General features: G+C 45.8%; 1 protein-coding gene across 1 annotated transcript in view; it reads left to right on the top strand.

Moving 5' to 3' along the window:
• The window catches only part of GALNT17 (polypeptide N-acetylgalactosaminyltransferase 17), a 122068-nt gene that overhangs the window by 54075 nt on the left and 46198 nt on the right, over positions 1-21795 (top strand). Inside the window, exons 3-4 of the mRNA XM_083587694.1 lie at positions 14967-15133; positions 21225-21399. Coding sequence (XP_083443820.1) covers positions 14967-15133; positions 21225-21399 — 342 coding nt within the window. The remainder of the gene's footprint in view (positions 1-14966; positions 15134-21224; positions 21400-21795) is intronic.

The following is a 21795-nucleotide window of genomic DNA, read 5'->3' as shown; positions in this document are numbered from 1 at the left end:
CTATTTTCTTTGGAGAAAGGTTGGAGGGTATGTGATAGCTCAGTGAGGGAGCATGCGGGAAGACTTATCAGACCTAACTGCACATTATATATAATGAATGCACAGATATTAATATTACTACAAATACACAGGGCTTTTAGAGTTTTGGCACAGTACAGTTGTGTGTGATCTTAATTGCATGACCAGGCCGTGACAGCCCCAGCCCCCAGGGATCATAAGGAAGGAATAAAGACAACGTGTTATGGAATTAAATTAGGCCACAACTTTATTAAACTTCCGAATGTGGGAAGACCTTGGCTTAGGCCTTGGGTGTGTACCCCCCCAGCTCTCCAGCTGGGGGAACTGGGGGATATCAGGGTAAATGGAATGTGGGGATGCACTGCGAGACATATGTGTAGCAGGCAGCACAGCCTATATCCCTGCATGCAGGGTAGTTCACTGACAGCCTTTTGGTGTATGGCCAGTGACACCCATTATATAACCTCTTTTAAGAGGGAATCCTGGAATCGACGCCGCAAGGGGGGGGGGGTGTGAATCACCACTTCATGCCCTCCCTCATATAGGGAAGAAAAGACTAAAGGATTCCACCCAAGGCCATAAACCACCAAAGTGGGGACAAATAGCTATGGGGAAGACAAAACCTGCCAAAGCAGGAAAATTTCTTCCCTGTCCTTCAACAGCAACCAGTCAAAGACCGTTAAACAGGAAGAAAAAGTTAACCTGCAAACAAGAAAACATTAAACTAAGGGAGGGGTTGGAGGGTGAATCTCCAGAGCCGACTGCCTGGCTGTTGTCGGCTCCACCCCTATATATAATTAGGACTGGCCCCACCTCCCAGCAATGAAACTTGACGACTGAGGTTGAGCGTGAACCTCCAAATAATAACACTGAGAGGCAGGCCAGCCCCTATTTGCCAGTAAGTTCCCTAGGAACTGTAGCACTATGTGCGATCCCACAGTGTAAAGTGTAGGCATGTACTCTGTTGCTTGGAGTCTCATTTGGAAATCCACACAAAAGGCGAGGACATCCGCTCCTGACAGCTCTAATGAAGAAGAGTGTTGTATTGAATCTTTACCCAAGTGGGAAAATGAGCTCCAACAAAACCCTGAGTGAGGGGATCTATTTATTTATTTTAAACATGGGGGGAGGACGGATGCATTGCCAACACACTCTGAAAGAGATATGCAATGGTGGAAATGCCCCATTTATGAAACGGAACGAAATGGACCAAAACAAAACACCTGGTAATAAATAACCAAAGTATGCAAGTACAGGCAGGTGAGTTTGAATTAACATCCAGAAGGAAGCATCTCTCAACCCCCCTGGGCATGTGGAAGCCACATTCCTTTAGAAGACATATGAAGGCAGCCCTGTATAGGGAAGTTTTTAATGTTTAATGTTTTGTTATGTTCTTGTGTATGCTGGAAGCCGCCCAGAGTGTCTGGGGCAACCTAGTCAATTGGGTGCGGTACAAATAATAAAATAATGATGGTGATTGAAGATTTATACAAACTCGCAGCATAGGAACAACTTGCATATAAATGCAGACTTGCCACGGACAAATTCAATGATATTTGGAATCCATTCTTACAAATACTGTAATAGGTTTAGACATTTATAAAATATACAGTTTTGGGTCCCCCCTCCTTTATTTTCCTTTCTGTTTCACTTACTTTTTTTCTCTCTTTTATTTATGTCTCACATATAATTATGTACTTTTTCAACTTTCAATAAAGTTGTTTAAAAATAATAATGATGGTGATGGTGATTCCATGGCTCCCCAGCCAAGGATTTGGGAGTAAATTCACCCTCCCTGCTGTGGGAGCTTTGGGTACATGAATCCAAAATGTGCACCCTTGCTGTCCAAGGTGAGCAAGGTAGGCCAAAGAGCACCCCCACAAAGACACCAGCAAGCTTGAAGTCTTGGGAATGCCACTCAAGTGTGATATTAGTCCCAAAATGCATCCGGGTGCCCTTCAATTCTTCAATTCCCTTTCCTTTCCAAACCGAATGCCAAACAGTCCAAAGACACAGATAACGAATAAACCAGGAGAACCCTACAGTGTGAAGTCAGCAAAAATGGGGAGTTGGGTTCCCCGCACTCAGGAAAAATCCCTAGATAGCTCCCAGCAATGGTGGCTTGCGAAGGGAGAGAGAGAGAGAGAACCACTGTAGAGTTATGGGGTGTGTAGAAGCTCAATGAAGAGGAGGTGGTGGAAAAAGGCATAAAAAGCTGCTCAGTCACCCACCTGCCCATATGGTTCCCCACCCCCTCCCCTTGGGAGAGACCAGCGCTCGGCTTCCCACAAAGGGGTTGTGTGTGTAACAATTTATTTCCTGTCAAAGAGTGGGAGCAACAGAAACACAGCATTGGAGGCCTTCAGGCAAAACAATATAGAGCAGGTGGTGCAGGGTGTTTTTGGCCAGGGAAGGAAAAAATGGTAAAGCTTGGTCAGGGTCTGAGGTTGTAGCGAAGCCTGGAAGAAAGGTTTGTGTTTTGGTGGTAGAGCACTGCATTGCAGGAAGAAGGTCCCAGAACCAATCCCCGATATCTCATAGAATCATAGAATCATAGAGTTGGAAGAGACCACAAGGGTCATCGAGTCCAACCCCCTGCCAAGCAGGAAACACCATCAGAGCACTCCTGACATATGGTTGTCAAGCCTCTGCTTAAAGACCTCCAAAGAAGGAGACTCCACCACACTCCTTGGCAGCAAATTCCACTGTCGAACAGCTCTTACTGTCAGGAAGTTCTTCCTAATGTTTAGGTGGAATCTTCTTTCTTGTAGTTTGGAACCATTGCTCCGTGTCCGCTTCTCTGGAGCAGCAGAAAACAACCTTTCTCCCTCCTCTATGTGACATCCTTTTATATATTTGAACATGGCTATCATATCACCCCTTAACCTCCTCTTCTCCAGGCTAAACATGCCCAGCTCCCTTAGCCGTTCCTCATAAGGCATCTCCAGGCATTGCTGTGAAAGACTCCCATCTGAAATCCTGGGAAGACCACTGCCGCTCACTGTTGAGCAGGGGTTGGAAGCCTGTGGCCCTCACATCAGCCCTAGCCAGAATGGTCAGTGACTTGGAGTCTGACCACACCTGGATGGTCACATGTTCCCACCTCTGGCATCAAGAATACATGAGCTAGGTTGGCCAATGGTGCAAGGCAGCTTCCTGGAGTCTTCTGACATCACCATTAGTCATTTTTAGGTCTGTTAACCTAACAGCTTGCATGCACTTGGCAGAACTGAATTTTTGCATGCCTTGAATTTTTCAACTGTGCAGATGCTCTTTTGTAATTGCTCTTCTATCCCTCCCACCCACCTTTGGAACTCTAAATGTTGGGACTGGTTTCTCTTTGAAGAAAGAAAGAGAGAGGGAGAGAGAGAGAGCAAGCCCTGAACTACTTACAAAACCTGTTTCAAGGCTTTGGGCTGTAAAACCAACTTACTTTTGCTCACTGAAATTAATGGGCGTGACTAGCATAGGGCCATTAATTTCAGTGGGTTTTCTCTGAGTAGAAATTGGATACAGCCTAACCTCCTTCCTCTTGAAGGAGCGAATGCCTCTCCTAAGATGAATGTTATGTTGTACACTTCCCTCACCTGAATGTCTTTTTTTATAAAGAAAAAGTGCATTTCCCCCCTTGTCTGCAAGGTATGCTATTTAGTTGAGTAAAACTCACATGATTAATCAACTAAGATTTATTTCCTATGCATGATCATACACCTCTTTCACCACTCAGAAGTACTGTTTCTTGTCTGCCTTCAGATCCTCTTCCAAGCTCTGGCCCCCTTGAACAGATTTCAACATTAAGCCTCTCCCAGAAAGATCGTTGTGTTAGTCTGTTGCACTAAAAAAACAAGGTTTCATGGACCAGAATCCACTTGATTAGATGTATGGTGGGAGAGAGAAAAATAGAGAAAGAGAAATGTTAGCCATAGAGAAGGGCTGTGGGGATGTTGGGCGCAGCGGTGGAGAAGGGGTGTGTGTTGGGTGCAGCCCACCCCAGGTGTCACCACTAAGGGTGTGACAAAATGCTGGGCAGCACTCACCATGGGGCCTGCAATGTGCCCTAGCCACACGTCTCTCCTGGGAAAGACGTAGTGGCTTGGGCGCACGCAGGCTCTGTGCTGCCAAACGGTCCTCCCGCTGCCTCTCCTCCAGCTGCAGGGTGGCTGAGTGGGAGGAGGCAGGCAGACTCCGGAGGCCCCATGGTGTGCCCCACCCCTATGGGCAGCTTGCCTGCCCTCACCTCGCCCCGCCCCTATGGGCAGCTCTGGTTGGGTCTAGCATGATTAAATGGTAAAGGTAAAGGACCTGACAGTTAAGTCCAGTCACGAATGACTCTGGGGTTGCGGCGCTCCTCTCGCTTTACAGGCCGAGGGAGCCGGCGTTTGTCCACAGACAGTTTTTCCGGGTCATGTGGCCAGCATGACTAAGCCGCTTCTGGCGAACCAGAGCAGCGCATGGAAATGCCGTTTACCTTCCCACCGGAGCGGTACCTATTTATCTACTTGCACTTGACATGCTTTTGAACTGCTAAGTGGGCAGGAGCTGGGACTGAGCAACGGGAGCTCACCCTGTCGTGGGGATTTGAACCGCCGACCTTCTGATCGGCAAGTCCTGGGGAAAGAATTGACATCTGGCCTTGTTGCAGCATCTGGTCCTCATGCCTCTGTTATGCGGCCTGTTGCTGCTAGGGGGTGGCTATTAACAAATTAGAGTTTGGTTCAGACCAATGGTGGTTGCCCTGGGTGCAAAATTGTTAGGGGGAGCAAAATTTCAACACCTAGTGCTGTATCAATAACAACTGCATGCTTTGATCGCTGGGCTCTGTTGAAAATGGCTTCTCCATGCAAATCAGGACGTGGCCTCTCCAGACAACGGAACAACTCTTCATTTCTTATCTCTGCAGCTGCCCCTTATGGAGCTACAATTCTTGCATGAAGAGGATTTGATTGTTAAACCACTCTGGAAATTGTAGCTCTGTGAGGCATGATATTGTTTTAAACGTGCAGTGCAGATGGGGTCTAAGATGGAGGAATGATTTGGGAGATGAAAGGGTTACACTCCCTGGCTGAAGATACAATTGTCCACGGCAATTAGACTTGAAAAAAGGTACTATTGGGTATGTGGCCTCACCTCTGCTGGAATGAAGCATAATTGCTGGCGGCAGGGAGGAATAAGTGTGGTCAGGGAATGTGTGGGTTTTTGTATATGCATAGCTGTATGTGGTACCCACAACAGTTTCTCAGGTTCTGAAATGTGCTTGCTGCCACCCAAAGCATTTGTGTTCAGTGTCCTCGATATGCTGATGACACCTAGCTCTGCCACGTTCTCCAGCTTGCCTTATTTACCGGGGCAGCTCCCTGTATTCTGGGGACTTGGCAAATCTCTGTCCCTATTTTGTCCTTGTTAGAGAGCCATCCTGTCTCTCGTAATGAACGTATATCTAAATGCAGGCACGCAGACTCTCTGAACGGCACACAGCCTGGTATTTCACACACACCCCCCCCCCGCGAGTGCCAAATTTATATATCAAAAGGTTAACCTATTTTAGGACAGTCATGCTTTTCTCTTTGACAAGAACAAACATGCTTTTTTAAAATTAGAAGGCAAGCGGCTGCCAAGATAGTGAGTATAGCAAGCAACTTCAATAGCACTAAACGGTGGGGTAGATGCCCTAGGCAGTGATTGTCAGTACCTGTTCTGATACCCCCCCCCCCATACACACAACTCCCCACAATAGCCAAGCACTCAGAGTGCTTTTTGGCAAAGGAAACAGCAGTCGGCCATGTCTGCCAAACTCTGGAGTCGCAAAGCTAAAGTAGGGGGGGGGGCATTTCTAATTTCCCCACACGCACTTTCATAGCACTTTCATAGCTGTTTCTCCCACGTGCCGGTTTTAGGTAATATGTAGCATTAAAGTTAGGAGAGACATGCACACAGGCACATATCCTCCCATGCTGATCTTCTCTCCTGATCATCCTTGATGTTGGGAATCCTAGACAATCCAGGTTCTTGACTGCAGATGGGAATCCTAGACAATCCGGGTTCTTGACTGTTTGGTTGAACACAGAGTCTCCCTGAAGACTCCTCCTTCAAAGAACAGTGGCAGCGCAATAGGGGGTTTGGTCGTGCACCCATGCACCTCTGCTCAGTTTGAGACCTTTTGCATTATTTTGAATGTCTGAAGAGGACTTGAATGTGCCTATGTGGGGTACTTATAGGTCATTCTTTCCCTCATGCTCCATCACACACTCTTCTTAATTCTGTTAAAAAATATGCCACAGTATTCCTAGACATGGCTTTTCCTGTTTTCTCCCTCCCTTTCAGAAAAGGTCAAAACTACTTTTGCTGAAAAGAAAAACACAGGGTTGTTTTTGTGTTATTATTATTCAAGAAAATGGCAGATCACAAAACAGGAAGGGAGGCTGCCAGCCTCCTTGAATCTGTTGGTTTTGCAAATTGCCTAGTGGTTTCTATGTGTCTATGCATGCTTTCAGAGCTATGATTAGATTAATACACAGTTTCAAATAAGCCAGAGGGGGGCTTAGCCAGTTTCCCCTGCTAATAGAGCAATTTGAAACCCATTTGAGCTAAATTCCTTAGACTTGTATATATTTTAATCAGATGCTAAGATGAGTTAAGCATTTGGGTCCCCCACCCCTCATTTGCTTTTAACTTCTACAAAAGACTCACATTCTCCCCCCCCCCCACAAAGAATATATATACATGTAACTTGCTTTCTTCAGCTTAAGGAATCTCAGAAGTGCAAAGTAACCTTGGAAGGAAACGTTGCTTGATGTTAGCCCCAGAATCCATTTGCTTCAGGTGCAATACACCTTGTGTTTCATCACTGTAGATTGGATGATAAATACTGTCAGGAGCTGCAGGGATGAGAATCAAGAAAACCAAGGCACATTGTAGGGAGCCATGAAGGCTAGAGGTTGAGTAGTATAACCATGCCACCTTCTTGGGCTTAAAGTTGGCTCACCTCTACAGATCTACAAAAGCTTCCCAGTTCAGGTTGAGAATTTGCCTGGGCAAGGATAGTTGTTCCTGACTGAAACATTCAAAATTAAGAGCATAAAAAAGCCTACTGGATCACGCCAGTGGACCATCTAATCCGGCATCCTATTCACACAGTGGCCAACCAGATGCCTCTTCTGGAAACCCACCAGCAGGACCCAAGCACAAGAGCCCTCTCGCCTCCTGCGATTTCCAGCAGCTGTTGCTCCAAAGCATTGCTGTCTCCAACTGAGGAGGCAGAGCATGGTCACCAGGGCTAGTGGCCAAAATGTTCTTGGCTCGACCTTCTGGCTTTGATTATGAGCAATTTCTCCTACATCAATGCATGCTTGTGGATTGTTTTCACCCATATGTGCATTTATACACACATTGTATAATATGGTTGGAGACCTGCATAGCAAAAGCCAGAAATACAGATTTAGAAGGTTCACATGTTGCTTCAGAAATTGTGGATTAAGTAGATTTGCATTTAAATGCAAACGGAATGGAACATCTCCTCATCCCTGCTTTTCCAGGTCCCAGATCACTACCTCCCTGCCAGGCTCTGCTGATTCCTTGAGGAGCAGAAGGCTCAGAAATTAGCACTCCTTCTCTACTCTGACAAGTCCCTCTCAGTGCATAGTCTGTGCTGCCAGACTGACCTTGTATCCCTGGCTTTCAGTGGCTAGTGGGTAAAAGGTAAAGGTAAAGGAACTCCTGACCATTAAGTCCAGTCACAGACGACTCTGGGGTTGCGGCGCTCATCTCGCTTTATTGGCCGAGGGAGCCGGCGTACAGCTTCCGGGTCATGTGGCCAGCATGACTAAGCCGCTTCTGGCGAACCAGAGCTGTGCACGGAAACGCCGTTTACCTTCCCGCCGGAGCGGTACCTATTTATCTACTTGCACTTTGACGTGCTTTCAAACTGCTAGGTTCGCAGGAGCAGGGACCAAGCAACGGGAGCTCACCCCGTCGCGGGGATTCGAACCGCCGACCTTCGGATCGGCAAGTCCTAGGCTCTGTGGTTTAACCCACAGCGCCACCCATGTCCCGGCTAATGGGTAGGGCTGGGCAATATATTGATATATTGTCCAAAACTGGTTTAAAATCCTTACCAGGGCCGTCTTAAGCATATCCGGCACCGTGGTGCAAAGATTCATCTGGCGCCCCAACCCCCATTTCCCAGAGCTGTCAACCTTTTCCAAAGCCTCTGCATGGATTGCTCTCCTCCTGCGGAGGCTTGGGAGGCAAGCTGCACACCCACCAGCCATATGGTTGACGGGGCGCAGCTGGCGGGCGTGCAGGAGGGGAAGGGGAGGCCACCGGCAAAGCTGTGCAGCTCCCTCACTCGCTGGGGCACCCCTGGCAGCCTGGCGCCCTGGCACAACGCGCCAGTAAACCCAGTGGGAAAGATGGCTTTGGTCCTTACCATGAAATTGGTTTCATAATTTTTGACCAGGCAATATATTGCAAATCGTGATGATGGTGGTGTGTGTGTGTGTGTTTGCATGCTATCACAGTGTGGGAAAAACCATGAAGCCAGCCAATGCTTCTCTCGATTCCTGCAGTCCCTGTTAACTCTGCCAGCTCATCCCTCCCCTGGTTCCTTTAGGGGGCAGAGAATCACAATAGCAGGTGGTGGCAAAAATCACAATGCGGGAAGAACCGTGAAGCCAGCCCAATGCCTCTACGTAGCTCCATCCTTATTTCAGACATTTTCCTATATCGGTATATTTCGATGTTTAGCTGGTGATATATCACAATGTTGAAAGCCAGGTATTGCCAGTGGTACATCAGAGGGGTGCAGTTTCTGTAGATAATGGGCACCAGAGATTTTATTTGGGGATCCTGGGCTCAGGAACTGCTGAGCTGCTGGCCTTGGCCTATGGTAGTCCTGTGCTGACCTCTGGTGCTGCTGGGTGATGATGGATCTGGCCACTCCTTCCTCCTTGGAGCCTGGGCTCCTGTTCTTGATTGTGATCCTGCTAGCTGCTGCTTGAAGGACGACTTATGGCTTTGCTCAGATGCAGCTCTGAGTTGCTTTCCCAGTGTGGTGTAGTGGTTAAGAGTGGTGGACTCATAATCTGGTGAACCGGGTTTGCATCTCTGCTCCTCCACATGCAGCTGCTGGGTGACCTTGGGCTAGTCACACTTCTCTGAAGTCTCTCAGCCTCACTCACCTCACAGAGTGTTTGTTGTGGGGGAGGAAGGGAAAGGAGAATGTTAGCCGCTTTGAGACTCCTTCGGGTAATGATAAAGTGGGATATCAAATCCAAACTCCTCTTCTTCTCTTCTATGGTTAGTGGCAAGGGTTGTGTGTGTGTGTGTGTGTGTGCGTGCGTGCGCGCGTGTGTGTATGTACTTGATTAAGCACTTAAATGACAGGCAATAGCAAGGATAACATGTTCAGAATTTATTATATAAGAATAGATTTCACTCAGCTTCCATACTTAAAAGAAGAAGCACAGAAACACCTTCTTTTTGAATGAACCTCCTCTTCTTCACCATTATTTTCATAGCATGCCCTTAAAGTACTCCCTTTTGTGTGCCTGGTACTTATTAAACTAAGGCAGACTCATAAATGAATCTTGGCTGTACAGGTATAGTAGATCTACTGACTCCTCTCCTAAGGAGGAAAGCGTATGTTGTGTGTGTTCTACTTTTTCTTTTTTCTTCTTTTTCTTTTTTGCAGGGGGTGTCTGATGGGGAAATTGTACAGTTGGAAAATGTGCTTTTTTAAAAAAACACAACAACAACCTCTGCATGATTGGGTGCAAATAAATAGATCCCATCTCCTGCACACCTTGTTGTGTTGCCTTGCCTGTTCTGGCATTGGAGGCAAGAATATAGCTTTATGAGTTTGTTTACCCAGATTCAACAAGAATGCAGAATTTTGGAAGCAATAGACTCTCTCACTGCTGATTCTCTCCCACTCCTTCCTGCCAATACAATACTTCTTTGTTTGGGTATCTTCCTTTGAACTTTGCCATAGAGTTTTTTTAATGGATCTGAAGGTTGATTGTGAATTCTTCCTGCGTGTGGGAGGTAACAATGAGAGCATGTTAAGGTATGAATAGAAAACGCGGTTCTGCAAACCCCGTGCCGCAAAAGACAATTTTAAAAAAGGAATGTTTTATAAAAGAAGAGTTTAACCAAGCAAAAAAATTTAACCTGTCCCCTTGACAACATATCAAATAGTATTCCATACAAAAGGAGAGAGAAAGAGAAAGCTGTTGATTCCTTCCATTCTTTTCCTATTAATTTCCCACCCCATATTTAGGGCCCAATTGATGTATCATTTAAGTGGGACCAGTAGCAAAATATTGCACTCTTGGCCAGAGTACTCATTTTCTCCTCCCAGGTTTGCATCCCCTCATCTCACATTAACTTGGCATTTACTGGCCACCGAGCATGCTCAGTTCTCATTAGACTCTGTCTCCCCTCCCTAAAATCTTTTTAATATTGCAAACCCTAGGGCATGGGTAGGCAAACTAAGGCCCGGGGGCCGGATCCAGCCCAATCGCCTTCTAAATCCGGCCCACGGACGGTCCGGGAATCAGCGTGTTTTTACATGAGTAGAATGTGTCCTTTTACAGTGGTACCTCGGATTACATACGCTTCAGGTTACATACGCTTCAGGTTACAGACTCTGCTAACCCAGAAATAGTACCTCGGGTTAAGAACTTTGCTTCAGGATGAGAACAGAAATCATGCGGCGGCAGCAGCAGGCCCCATTAGCTAAAGTGGTACCTCAGCTTAAGAACAGTTTCAGGTTAATAACAGACCTCCGGAATGAATTAAGTACTTAACCTGAGGTACCACTGTATTTTAAATGAATCTCAGGGTTATTTGTGGGGCCTGCCTGGTGTTTTTACATGAGTAGAATGAGTCCTTTTATTTAAAATGCATCTCAGGGTTATTTGTGAGGCATAGGAATTCGTTCATTCCCCCCCCCAAAAAAAATATAGTCCGGCCCCCCACAAGGTCTGAGGAACAGTGGACCAGCCCCCCACTGAAAAAGTTTGCTGACCCTGCCCTAGGGTTACCCTGAACCTTCTGATCCATAAGAACATGATAACAGTCTTAGTAGATCAGGTCAAAGCTCTATCTACTCCAACACAAGAAGAGCCAAGAATCCCTACCTCTTGTGTGTGGGGTGTGTGTGGTTGAGCATGCACTGGGATGTTAGTGGTGGGGCTTGCTAATTTCCTTCCACCCACCCACCCCTGTTGAGGCTTCATGCATTTGCCCTGAATGCATGAATAGGCCTGAAGAGAGCCTATAATATATGTGCAGATACCTAGGAAGCTATGGACTGAGAGTCAAAATGGCACAGGGTAAAACCCCACCCTGAATGGGAAAGTCTTTTCTTCCTACTCAGGGGGAGCCAATATTTGCACTTCCCTGAATTTCATGATGCAGTTCTCCAACCAGCCGACGTGCGCACAAAAAAATCATGTATTTGGGTGTGAAAAAAGTGCGTACCTTAATGAGAATAGAACGAAAAATGTGTAAGGAAAGTTATTTGCAAAAATATGCATGTTAGTCCAAACTGTGTACAAAAATGGGTATGTTTAGGGAAAAAATCCCTGCTAGAATGCTGATGAATTTTCATGAGGAGTGTTTTGGGGCAGGGAGGGAATTGTAAGTTGCTGCAAAACTGGAGCACTGAATTTAAGATTGAGAAAATGAGGAGCCGAGAGAAACTGAAACGGCCATATTCATCTGTCCTTACATGTAACGTAACTCTGGCGCTGCTTCTGTTGCTGCCAACTCTGTCAAAGGATTTCATCATCAAGTCTTTGGGGAGAGGAGCATCTTTGTTCAGAGGAAAGATTTCTTACCTGGTGCTTCATAAATTACACATAAACTGACTTCCTATGGATATCTTCCTTTTGAAAGGTGGCAGGCGTAAAGGAACGAGCAAAGCACAAAGGAAAATAAGCATCTAAATCAAAGCATGTCGTTCAGCTTAGGGAAGCTGGGAAAGGGACGTCTCATAAATATAACTCTGAAGTTTCTCTCTCTCTCTTAACGACTTCTCAGATGCTCCGTGTAATTATGCACAGCTCAGTTAATTTTCTGGTTGATCTCGGTGTTTGTGTGGAAGAAAATTAATCAAGCATCCTTCAACTCAGCTGCTTTAATCGAGGCAATAACTAACACTCTGGGTATGAATGGATATTTGAAAGAGGGTTGTTTTCATCTGAGAATCAAAAGCAACCTGACAAATAGCTCTTTATTATGAAGAGTAAGTGGTGGTGGTCAAAAGCTGTATTGCATTTCTGGATGATTTGAAGTTATTTTGGGCTTGCCTCTCACCGCTAACACCTTGAGGCAATTGGTGGTGTGCATTGTTATTTTTATTTACTAGAAATCTTTCCAATTTACAAATGCCTTGCTTCATAAACGGGAGACCTTTGCTATGCAACATATGCACTCTTTGGCAGAGCTGTGGCCAGAGGTGCCAAGCTGTGCCCTAGACTGACCAGGCCCATTGTGCACCGTGCACATGTGATGTCATGCACATGACATCACATCATTGGGAGGAGGCCGAGTGTGGAGCCCAGTGCAGTGAGTCTTCAATGGCAGGTGGTTCCTCCTTTTGTGTGCTCAGGAGGAGCTGGCCACTGAAGCCACACTGTGCTTGGCTCTGCTCTCACCTTGGAGACCACCAAGATGAAAGAGGAAGTGGGAAAGAGTGTCATTCTTCTAAGTTCCTCCTTCAGCTCTCTGTACTTCTCCAGAGAGAGAAAGGAAGCTATCCTCTACATCTCATGAGCAAGGGGGAGGTGAGTGGGGGGCTCAGTGGATTCGTGGGGAAGACCTCAAAGGGACCATTGTGCCCCTTTTGTACGAGCACCCCCATGCTGATTGGAATGGGTTCTCCAGACCTGTGTGTGAAGAATTAATCCACATTACACTGGGATCTCCAAGCAATGTTCTGGTGCTCTGATCTCATTAAGCCAACTATATAGGAAGCATCCCTGACCACTTGAATATGGGAATTTTCTACCACACCAATTTGCTTGCAAACAAGGATGGTAGTATACCTCTCCGTTAAAATGGCAAGCACTTAAAAGAATTCTTAACGTGAGCTCTGAAGATATTCCAGGCAAAACACTCTCATCCTTCTGTCTCCTATATTCTAATATGGTACCAGAAATCTCTGTGGGATGCAAAGTGGAGGCATTAAGGAAATTTATTAACTTGCTAAAACTGAGCTGTCTTTGCTGCTGCTAGTAGCTAGGCCTGCTCCATGAAAGTTTGGCATAGTTCAGGTGACTTTCCATCAATATAACAGTATTCAAAGGAGGGCCAATGTTGTTTATCTCTATAACCAGGAAGGCCATTTGCCTGCTTAGGTCTTTAATCCCACAAGTCATAGAGGCACATAGAACTGTTGGGGAGAAGCCCCAGAGGTGCTTTACTTCAGAAAGCACAGCAACGCTTGCCATAATTCAAAGGCCAAATGTTGAAATATGTTTATGGGCACTTAGTTTACTGCATAAGTGGAAAAAGTGGAATCGCCTGAGAGATGTATTGCTGCAGTGGTGTTACATACAATAAAACCTACCAGGTATCCCCCCCCCAACATTCTCCTTAGTCCCCATTTTTGTCGTTAGAGGTTAATAGTTACACCCTTGTGGATATCGTAGAGTTGGAAGGGACACCAAGGGTCATCTAATCCAACCCCCTGCGATGCAGGAATCTCAGCTACAGCATCCATGACAGATGGCCATCCAACCTCTGCTTAAAAACCTCCATGGAAGGAGAGCCCACAACCTCCCAAGGGAATCTGTTCCACTGTCAAACAGCTCTTAGTGTCATGTAGGATTCTAAATCTATACAGTTTGCTGCATGCAATATCTATGCATCCCATCTGCTGCTACTTAACAGGGTCAGTTCCTGTTCCCTGGTATCTATCTGTGAGTTGCTAGACTTGTCCTCCTTCAGAGTTCAGTCAAAGTTAAATCTCAGGGTGAAAAGTGAACTCATTGAACTGGTTTTAGATGTCATGCTAAGCCATAGTTTAGTGGTAGAAGGTTGGGCAGCATTGAAGCTCATGTACTCTCCTTTCATCCACTGCAGCCCTGAGGAGGAGATGGAAGGTTTCTGCTTCTCTTTTATGCTTGATGTACTTTAGCATGTTGTAGGAACATAAATGATGGTTCATTATCCCTACGGTTAGTGGAAACAAGCCAGCTTTGTCAACAGCGGTGTCTCTCCCAAAGTCTTCTACATCCAGTTCATCTCCCAGACATCTTTCACCAGCAAGCCCTGCTTGACTGTTGGACCTGATCCTGCAACCATGCAGGAGGGAAGCCCAGGAAGTCCTTTCCAGGATGCTTGAGGAATTGGATTTCAGCTATGATTTCAGACAGGAACTGACTTGATTAGTATCTCTCAGACTAATGTGCAGATTGGAACCCAGTTTCTCCTCTGGCTTTTGCCCTCCTCAAATTTTCTGATGCAGTTTCTCTGCTCAAATGTGTAATTTGCAAGAAAATAGGTTTGGAAAATATGTATTTAAATGCAAATTTCTACATAGATTAAAAAACCAACAACAGATTGGCTCAAAATTGGGACAGACTTATGAAAAAAAAAACACAGGCAAAAGTGACATGGAAACAAATTGGCTGATCCGTTCATCCCTGGTTCAATGCGATAACAGTTCTTGTGGATGTTCTGCTTCTGATGGTTATAGAAAGTATTCTAAGGGTTGATCCACACACAGGAAAAAAACGCTATAAATAAGTGAGAAATTAATTTGTTATAACAACAGAAAAAGGTTATGGATAATCACCTAGATTATTATTTATTTATTTTTTGCTCCCCAGCGCTATCTGGTGTTGCATGTTTATAATGCATTCAGAACACTGTTTTTTGACTAATGTAGCCGAGTCCTAAGTCTTTGGCTAACTTCGCTTTGCTCCCTCTCTGCCTTACAGGTGTAAAGAGCTGAAATACCCAAAGGATCTCCCGCAGATTTCTATTATTTTTATCTTCGTGAATGAGGCCTTGTCGGTCATCCTGCGTTCAGTGCACAGTGCGGTGAATCACACACCTGCTCACCTGCTGAAGGAGATAATTCTTGTAGATGACAACAGTGACGAAGGTGAGTGAGCTAATCCCTTTGGAGGACAACGTGTGCAGGCCATTCTCAAAGTAGTCACCCTTTGCCCTAATGGACCAACCTCCAGTGGATGCTCACTTGGACTCCAGAGCTACCTGCAAGTTGCGCAACTGTCGGCTGCCTTTCATAGCATCTTGGCACTCCCTTCTGTTCAAACCACACTTCTTTATTTTCCCCTCTTATCTCCTTGCCTCATGAATCATACAGGACTGGCCATGCAGAAACCCACTAGGAAGCACCCGGTGTTGAGGGAGGGGAGTAGAAGGGTGCATTTGAAATAGGGGATGAGAAGGATAAATTTGATATGTTCCTTCCTTACGTATATATCTGCCCTCCTCCCCACGCCTGGTGCCACAGATGCTATTAATAAAAAGTAGACCAGGGGTCAGCAAACTTTTTCAGTGGGGGGCCGGTCCACTGTCCCTCAGATCTTGTAGGTGGCCGGACTATATTTTTTTGGGGGGGGGGGAATGAACGAATTCCGATGCCCCACAAATAACCCAGAGATGCATTTCAAATACAGTGGTACCTCGGGTTACATACGCTTCAGGTAACATCTGCTTCAGGTTACAGACTCCGCTAACCCAGAAATAGTACCTCGGGTTAAGAACTTTGCTTCAGGATGAGAACAGAAATTGTGCTCTGGCGGCATGGCGGCAGCAGGAGGCCCCATTAGCTAAAGTGGTGCTTCAGGTTAAGAACAGCTTCAGGTTAAGAACGGACCTCCAGAACAAATTAAGTACTTAACCTGCAGTACCACTGTAAAAGGACACATTCTACTCATGTAAAAACACACTGATTCCTGGACTGTCCGTGAGCCGGATTTAGAAGGCGATTGGGCCGCATCCAGCCCCGGGCCTTAGTTTGCCTACCCATGAAGTAGACTATCTGTGGATCATTTGTTTGCATGGGGAATTCTAGATAGGGCATCATTCCCAATGCAATGAAATGCATGTGTTAAGGCATTTGAACTGAAAACCCTCAACCGAACTTGTTCAGCTTGAAAGGGTGACCTTGGTGGGGTGGGTTTGGGAATTTCATACCCAGCAGTGGTGGTTGGGGTCCATTGGGAGGCAGGGAGTTCAAACAGTGCATGGAACCAGAGTGAAGGACAAATAGAGCCAACCAAGGCCCCATTTGCACTATACATTTAAAGCAGTCTCACACCACTTTAAACAGTCCTAGCTTCTTTGCTGAAATGGTGAAAATGGCTGGAAGAGTCAGAAATCAGGAAGACCAAAATTTTAATGAGGAATGGGGAGAATTTATATCTTAAAGACCACTGTAAACAGTTAAAATCATTAGTAGGATTGGAATATCACTTGTAGTTTAAGGTTGAATTATGGACGTAATGGAAGAGGTAAAGGATATGGATCATCATAAAAGATGCGGGAGGAACGGATTAATAATAGGATCCACAAAAGGGAGGGTGGAAGTCCAGGAGATTCCTTGGAATCTTGTTTTTATTATTTATATTTGATATATATCTGTAAAATTTTAATTTGAAAAACCAAATAAATACATTTTCCAAAATTAAAAAAAAAGCAGTCCTAGCTTTCCCCCAAGGAATCCAATGTAGCATCAATTCTCTGAGTAAGCCTGGGCAAATATATATTGCCTCATTGTTGAAAGCTTTAAACAGTTGTGGCTCTCCCCCACCAAAGTATCATGGGAACTATAGTTTAAGGGTGCTGAGATTTATTAGGAGACCCTTATTCCCCTCACAGAGCTACAGTTTCTAGACTGCTTTAACAATCCATCCATCTGCATGGGAAATCTGGGAATTGTAACTCTGTGAAGGGAATAAGTTGCCCCCTAACAACTTTCAGCCCCTTAACTAACTACAGTTCCCATAATTCTTTGGGAGGGGGAGCCTGTCGGAATTCAAGCCTTAGTCAGAGGAATTGGCCACTCTCCAGGTGCCCGGCTTGAGTTCCTTGTTGATCTCCCCCATCAGCGACTCCCGGCAAGATAAGGCGAGATCTCTATCGGCGATCCTCCTCAAACGTGAGAAGAACACACCACTCCTCCCCTGCCATCCCCAGGGAGGGGAGAGAGACAGACAGAAATGTATTTACATGCCTTTATTTCTGTCTTTCCAGCAGTACAGAGAAAACGTGTCTGCACTCTCTCAACATCAACAGCAGAGAGAGAATAACTCCTCCCATGTACTTCCAGTACAGGTCAGATGACACTCTGAGCTATTATCCGGTGCTCAGTGGTGTGAATAGACTGTTCCTTTGTTCTCACGGTACAGTCCCAAAACATCAACATCCTGTTTGGCTTTCCAGCCATCTGGAGCACTCAGCAGCATTGCTCCTTTTTCGTAACAGAGCCATGGTGGTTTAAAGTGGTATAGGTAAAGGGTAAAAGGAACCCCTGACCATTAGGTCCAGTCGTGACCGACTCTGGGGTTGCAGCGCTCATCTTGCTTTATTGGCCGAGGGAGCCAGTGTACAGCTTCCGGGTCATGTCATGTGGCCAGCATGACTAAGCTGCTTCTGGCGAACCAGAGCAGCACACGGAAACGCCATTTACCTTCCCGCTAGAGCGGTACCTATTTATCTACTTGCACTTTGACGTGCTTTCGAGCTGCTAGGTTGGCAGGAGCAGGAACCGAGCAACAGGAGCTCACCCCGTTGCGGGGATTCGAACCGCCGACCTTCTGATCGACAAGCCCTAGGCTTTGTGGTTTAACCCACAGCGCCACCTGCGTCCCATTAAAGTGGTATAATGATGCTTAAATGTATAACCCAGAGGGGCTAGGCTGTCAGGGACACTCCAGTCTTTCAGACAGTTCTTTTCCATTCCTACCTGGAGCTGCCAGGAATTCAACCTGGGATCCCACTGCACTGCGAATTCCCACTTATCTCGCTTGCATTCTACTTTCAGCTGCCTCCTGTTCCTTCATGAACAACTTAAACCTTGTTTTTTTGCAGCCTGGGTGGTGCTGAGCCTGCGCCATAAGCCTGCACTTTGAAATATTAATGGCATCGCCTTATGTCAAAACAATGCTATGAAGAAACCCAACACCAGCCTTATGGGAATTAGAGACAATTTATAATCTCTGCCTCTTTGAATTTCCTCAGAAGGGAAGTGACTTCCGTTTAGAGGGGCAGAGTGGGAATCTGCCACGCAGCTGCTTTGACGTTCCCCTTTTGTTCTTGCATTTCCGCTTTGGCATAAAAGACAGGGCAATAAATGGGGGGCAATGGCTGTGCAGTGTGAGGGGAACTGTGTCCTGCAAATACAGCTTTATTTGCACACACAAGAAGTCTGCGCATTCAAAGTGCGAGCCATGAACCCATTTCATTTGATGCCATCTCAGCCTGAGCCCATGAGGTTTCGCTCTGCTGTTTACCACTCCTTTTATTTCTTATTCCTACATTCTCTTGAAGTAGCAGCCTGCTTTGCCACTTATCTCCAAAGCATGTTGACCTTGCAAATGTCTTTACCAGCAGTAGACTGTGAGAAAGAGAAACTGGAATAATTCCTGAAGTTCTGCAGTGAGATTGTTTTTCCCCCACCAGTATTTGGAGAAAAGAGTGGAACAAAAACCTTTTAGGGTGTGCAGGAACTAAAGAGCCAATTTCCCACCCATATGAGCCATTTTAACAGTCATGGCTTTCCCTGAAGAGTCCTGGCAAACATAGTTTGTTATGGGTGCTGTTCCCAGAGTGGTTGACACATCAATCTGTCTTTCCAGGGAACTTTCCAAGGAAACAGGGGTCTCCTGACAACCCTCAGAAGCTTTAACAAACTATGCCCCCCAAAATACTTTAGGGGAAGACATGACATTTAAAATGGTCACATAGTGCTTTAAATATATAACATGGAACCTTGATATCCATTGCACCTTGGATAATAGATAAGCAGCATACAGAAACCAGCCATTTCATTGCAACTTGAATGTGGTGCCTAATATCAAAAGGCATTGACTATAGATGAGAATCTCTAGGCGGATTTGATTGAGAGATGATACCTCTCATTGTCAGAAGTGCTGTGGGGGTGTAGTGGAGGGGGGAGATGAGGAACAGTTGCAGTATAGCCGTACTTTAAATGGATGGTGCAGGTGTGGCTCAAGTCACCGTCATGTGAAAGACAAAAATCCCATGACTGCAATCATGGAGCAGGAATTCTAACAGATTCATGGAATTCAAAAAACTTAACAAGAGCGAGGGAGGGAGAAGGAACAGACGCAGGAAGGGTAACCTTGTCAGATCACTAACTCCTCGATACATTTTTGTCTTCTGGACACATTTCCCATACAGAGGGAGACAAACTTTTCTCTATTTACTTTCTCTATGCTATTTTTACAGCCTTGATAGCAACTGGCTTCCTACATGGATGAGTATCTAAATCTTCTCCCTCATTTTACCTCAGAAGATCTAAGGTTTCTCTCTTTGTGTGTGTCTCTGCCTCTCTTATAGTTTTAGATAAAAAATTAAAATGGGGAATTGGATTTCCCCAATGTTGAACATGAAATACAAACTATTTTCTATGCTGCTCTTCCTAATGGAAATGGTGAATGTTTAGGGCTGGAGCAGAAGAATGCTTAATATATATTTCCCAGCCTTAACTGCAGCGAAGTACTTTGTGTGAGGAACAAAAATAACTTTTAAGTGCATTGAATGAAAAAAAACTATTTTGGTTTAGTGCTTCTCTCAAATTAGCCCCGTCTTTTCTAATTATTGAATGAAAATCATGCCTCAGTCAATTTGCCATCTTCAACTGCAATGAAGTAGTTTGCTGTGATGCAGCAGTGATTTATAATTGAATTAAGCCAGTTTCAGTAGGTTGGGTTGCTGTTCCCTTGGTTTTTGTAGTGACACTTCCGTGCTTTTAACAGCTTCACAACAGACAGAAATTCAATGGGTGGGGGTTTCCCCAATATATATTATTTGACATGGAGTGCTGAACCTGTTGAACAGTGGCCTGCCATGGCTTGTTTTGGGAATGTCAAAGAGAGCCTGGGCAGATGAAAAGTGAGAGCAGTTTAGATGAAAAGCTGGTGGGTGAGTGGGGAAGAAGTCCTTTACCTTGGACTGAGGAGGACAGACACAGGAAGGGGACGGTCAGAAGGGAGGGGGGTGTCCAGGGTGAGAGAATAAGTACAGTGGTACCTCTGGTTACATACTTAATTCGTTTCAGAGGTCCGTTCTTAACCTGAAACTGTTCTTAACCTGAAGCAACACTTTAGCTAATGGGGCCTCCCGCTGCCGCCGCGCCGCCAGAGCACATTTTCTGTTCTCAACCTGGAGCAAAGTTCTTAACCCGAGGTAATATTTCTGGGTTAGCGGAGTCTGTAACCTGAAGCGTATGTAACCTGAAGCACCACTGTATGCTTGTAAGTGGGAGATGTGAGAGTCTGCCTCTCTGCGTGTGGATAAATGATAGGGTCACCATATGTACCGCAAAATTCCGGTGATGTCACCCGGGGGGGTGACATCACCCAGGGGGGAAATAATTAATAGTAAATGTCCGGGGTTTCATCTGTTCCCCGGCGGAAGCACTGTGCAGCTTGTTGCCTCCTAGTCGATGATTTCAGAAGCCCGCCGTCCACCACTGCCGTCCCCCCAAAGAAAGCTCAGCAACTTTGGATGGTTGCTCAGGAAAAGCTCAACAACTTTTTGGACTATCGCCCCAAAGAAGTTGAGCAACTGTGTCCAGATTTTTACTTCTTGAAATATGGCAACCCTAATATATGATATAAATATGGTAAATGGCCTTATAGTTATTTTCTTTCTCTTTTTCTCCTGGTTTTTATTTTTTGGGGTTTTTTTATTATTCTTGTTCTGTAGACTAGTCTGATTCTTCTTGTATTTTATGTCCAAAACTTTCAATCTATCTATCTATGAGAAAGTGAGAGCAGTCCAGCAGCTCTGAACCATGGCTTAAATATGCAATTGGAAGCCAAGATGATCGGTTCTCAATCCAGGTGTGCACAGACCCTAGTCTGGCACATGGCATTTTGATTGAGATGGTGTCCTACATGAGAACATCTCAGCTTCTGCTTTGACTCCCAAAGTCTCTGCGTCACTCCAGTTCTTTGGGTTTCTCTTTCTCATTCTAGAGGAGTTGAAGGCGCCCCTGGAAGAGTATGTCAACAAGCGATACCCTGGCCTGGTGAAGGTGGTCCGCAATCAGAAAAGGGAAGGCCTCATCCGAGCTCGCATTGAAGGCTGGAAGGTTGCCTTGGGCCAGATCACTGGCTTCTTCGACGCACACGTGGAGTTCACGGCAGGCTGGTACGTGAAGCGCTTAAGGCCCCAGGGCTAACTCATTAGTAGAACAATGTGCTGGTCATCCTGCAACAGAAATGGCTTCAGGATAGTGTGACCACTGCAGTCCCTCTGGGCGCCACACTGCAGGGGGTGCCAGAACGATACTGCCCAGTATACCTGAAGGAGCGTCTCCACCCCCATCACTCAGCCCAGACACTGAGGTCCAGCTCTGAGGGCCTTCTAGCAGTTCCCTCCCTGCAAGAAGGGAAGTTATAGGGAACCAGGCAGAGGGCCTTCTCAGTAGTGGCACCTGCCCTGTGGAACACCCTCCCCACCCTCCCATCAGATGTCAAGGAAATAAACAACTACCTGACTTTTAGAAGACATCTGAAGGCAGCGCTGTTTAGGGAAGTTTTTAAT

This window comes from Podarcis filfolensis (genome assembly GCF_964270895.1).
Source record: "Podarcis filfolensis genome assembly, chromosome: 15".
Lineage (NCBI taxonomy): Eukaryota > Metazoa > Chordata > Lepidosauria > Squamata > Lacertidae > Podarcis > Podarcis filfolensis.
The sequence above is the reverse complement of the archived record's forward strand: the minus strand, read 5'-3'. Positions and strand labels throughout refer to the sequence as shown.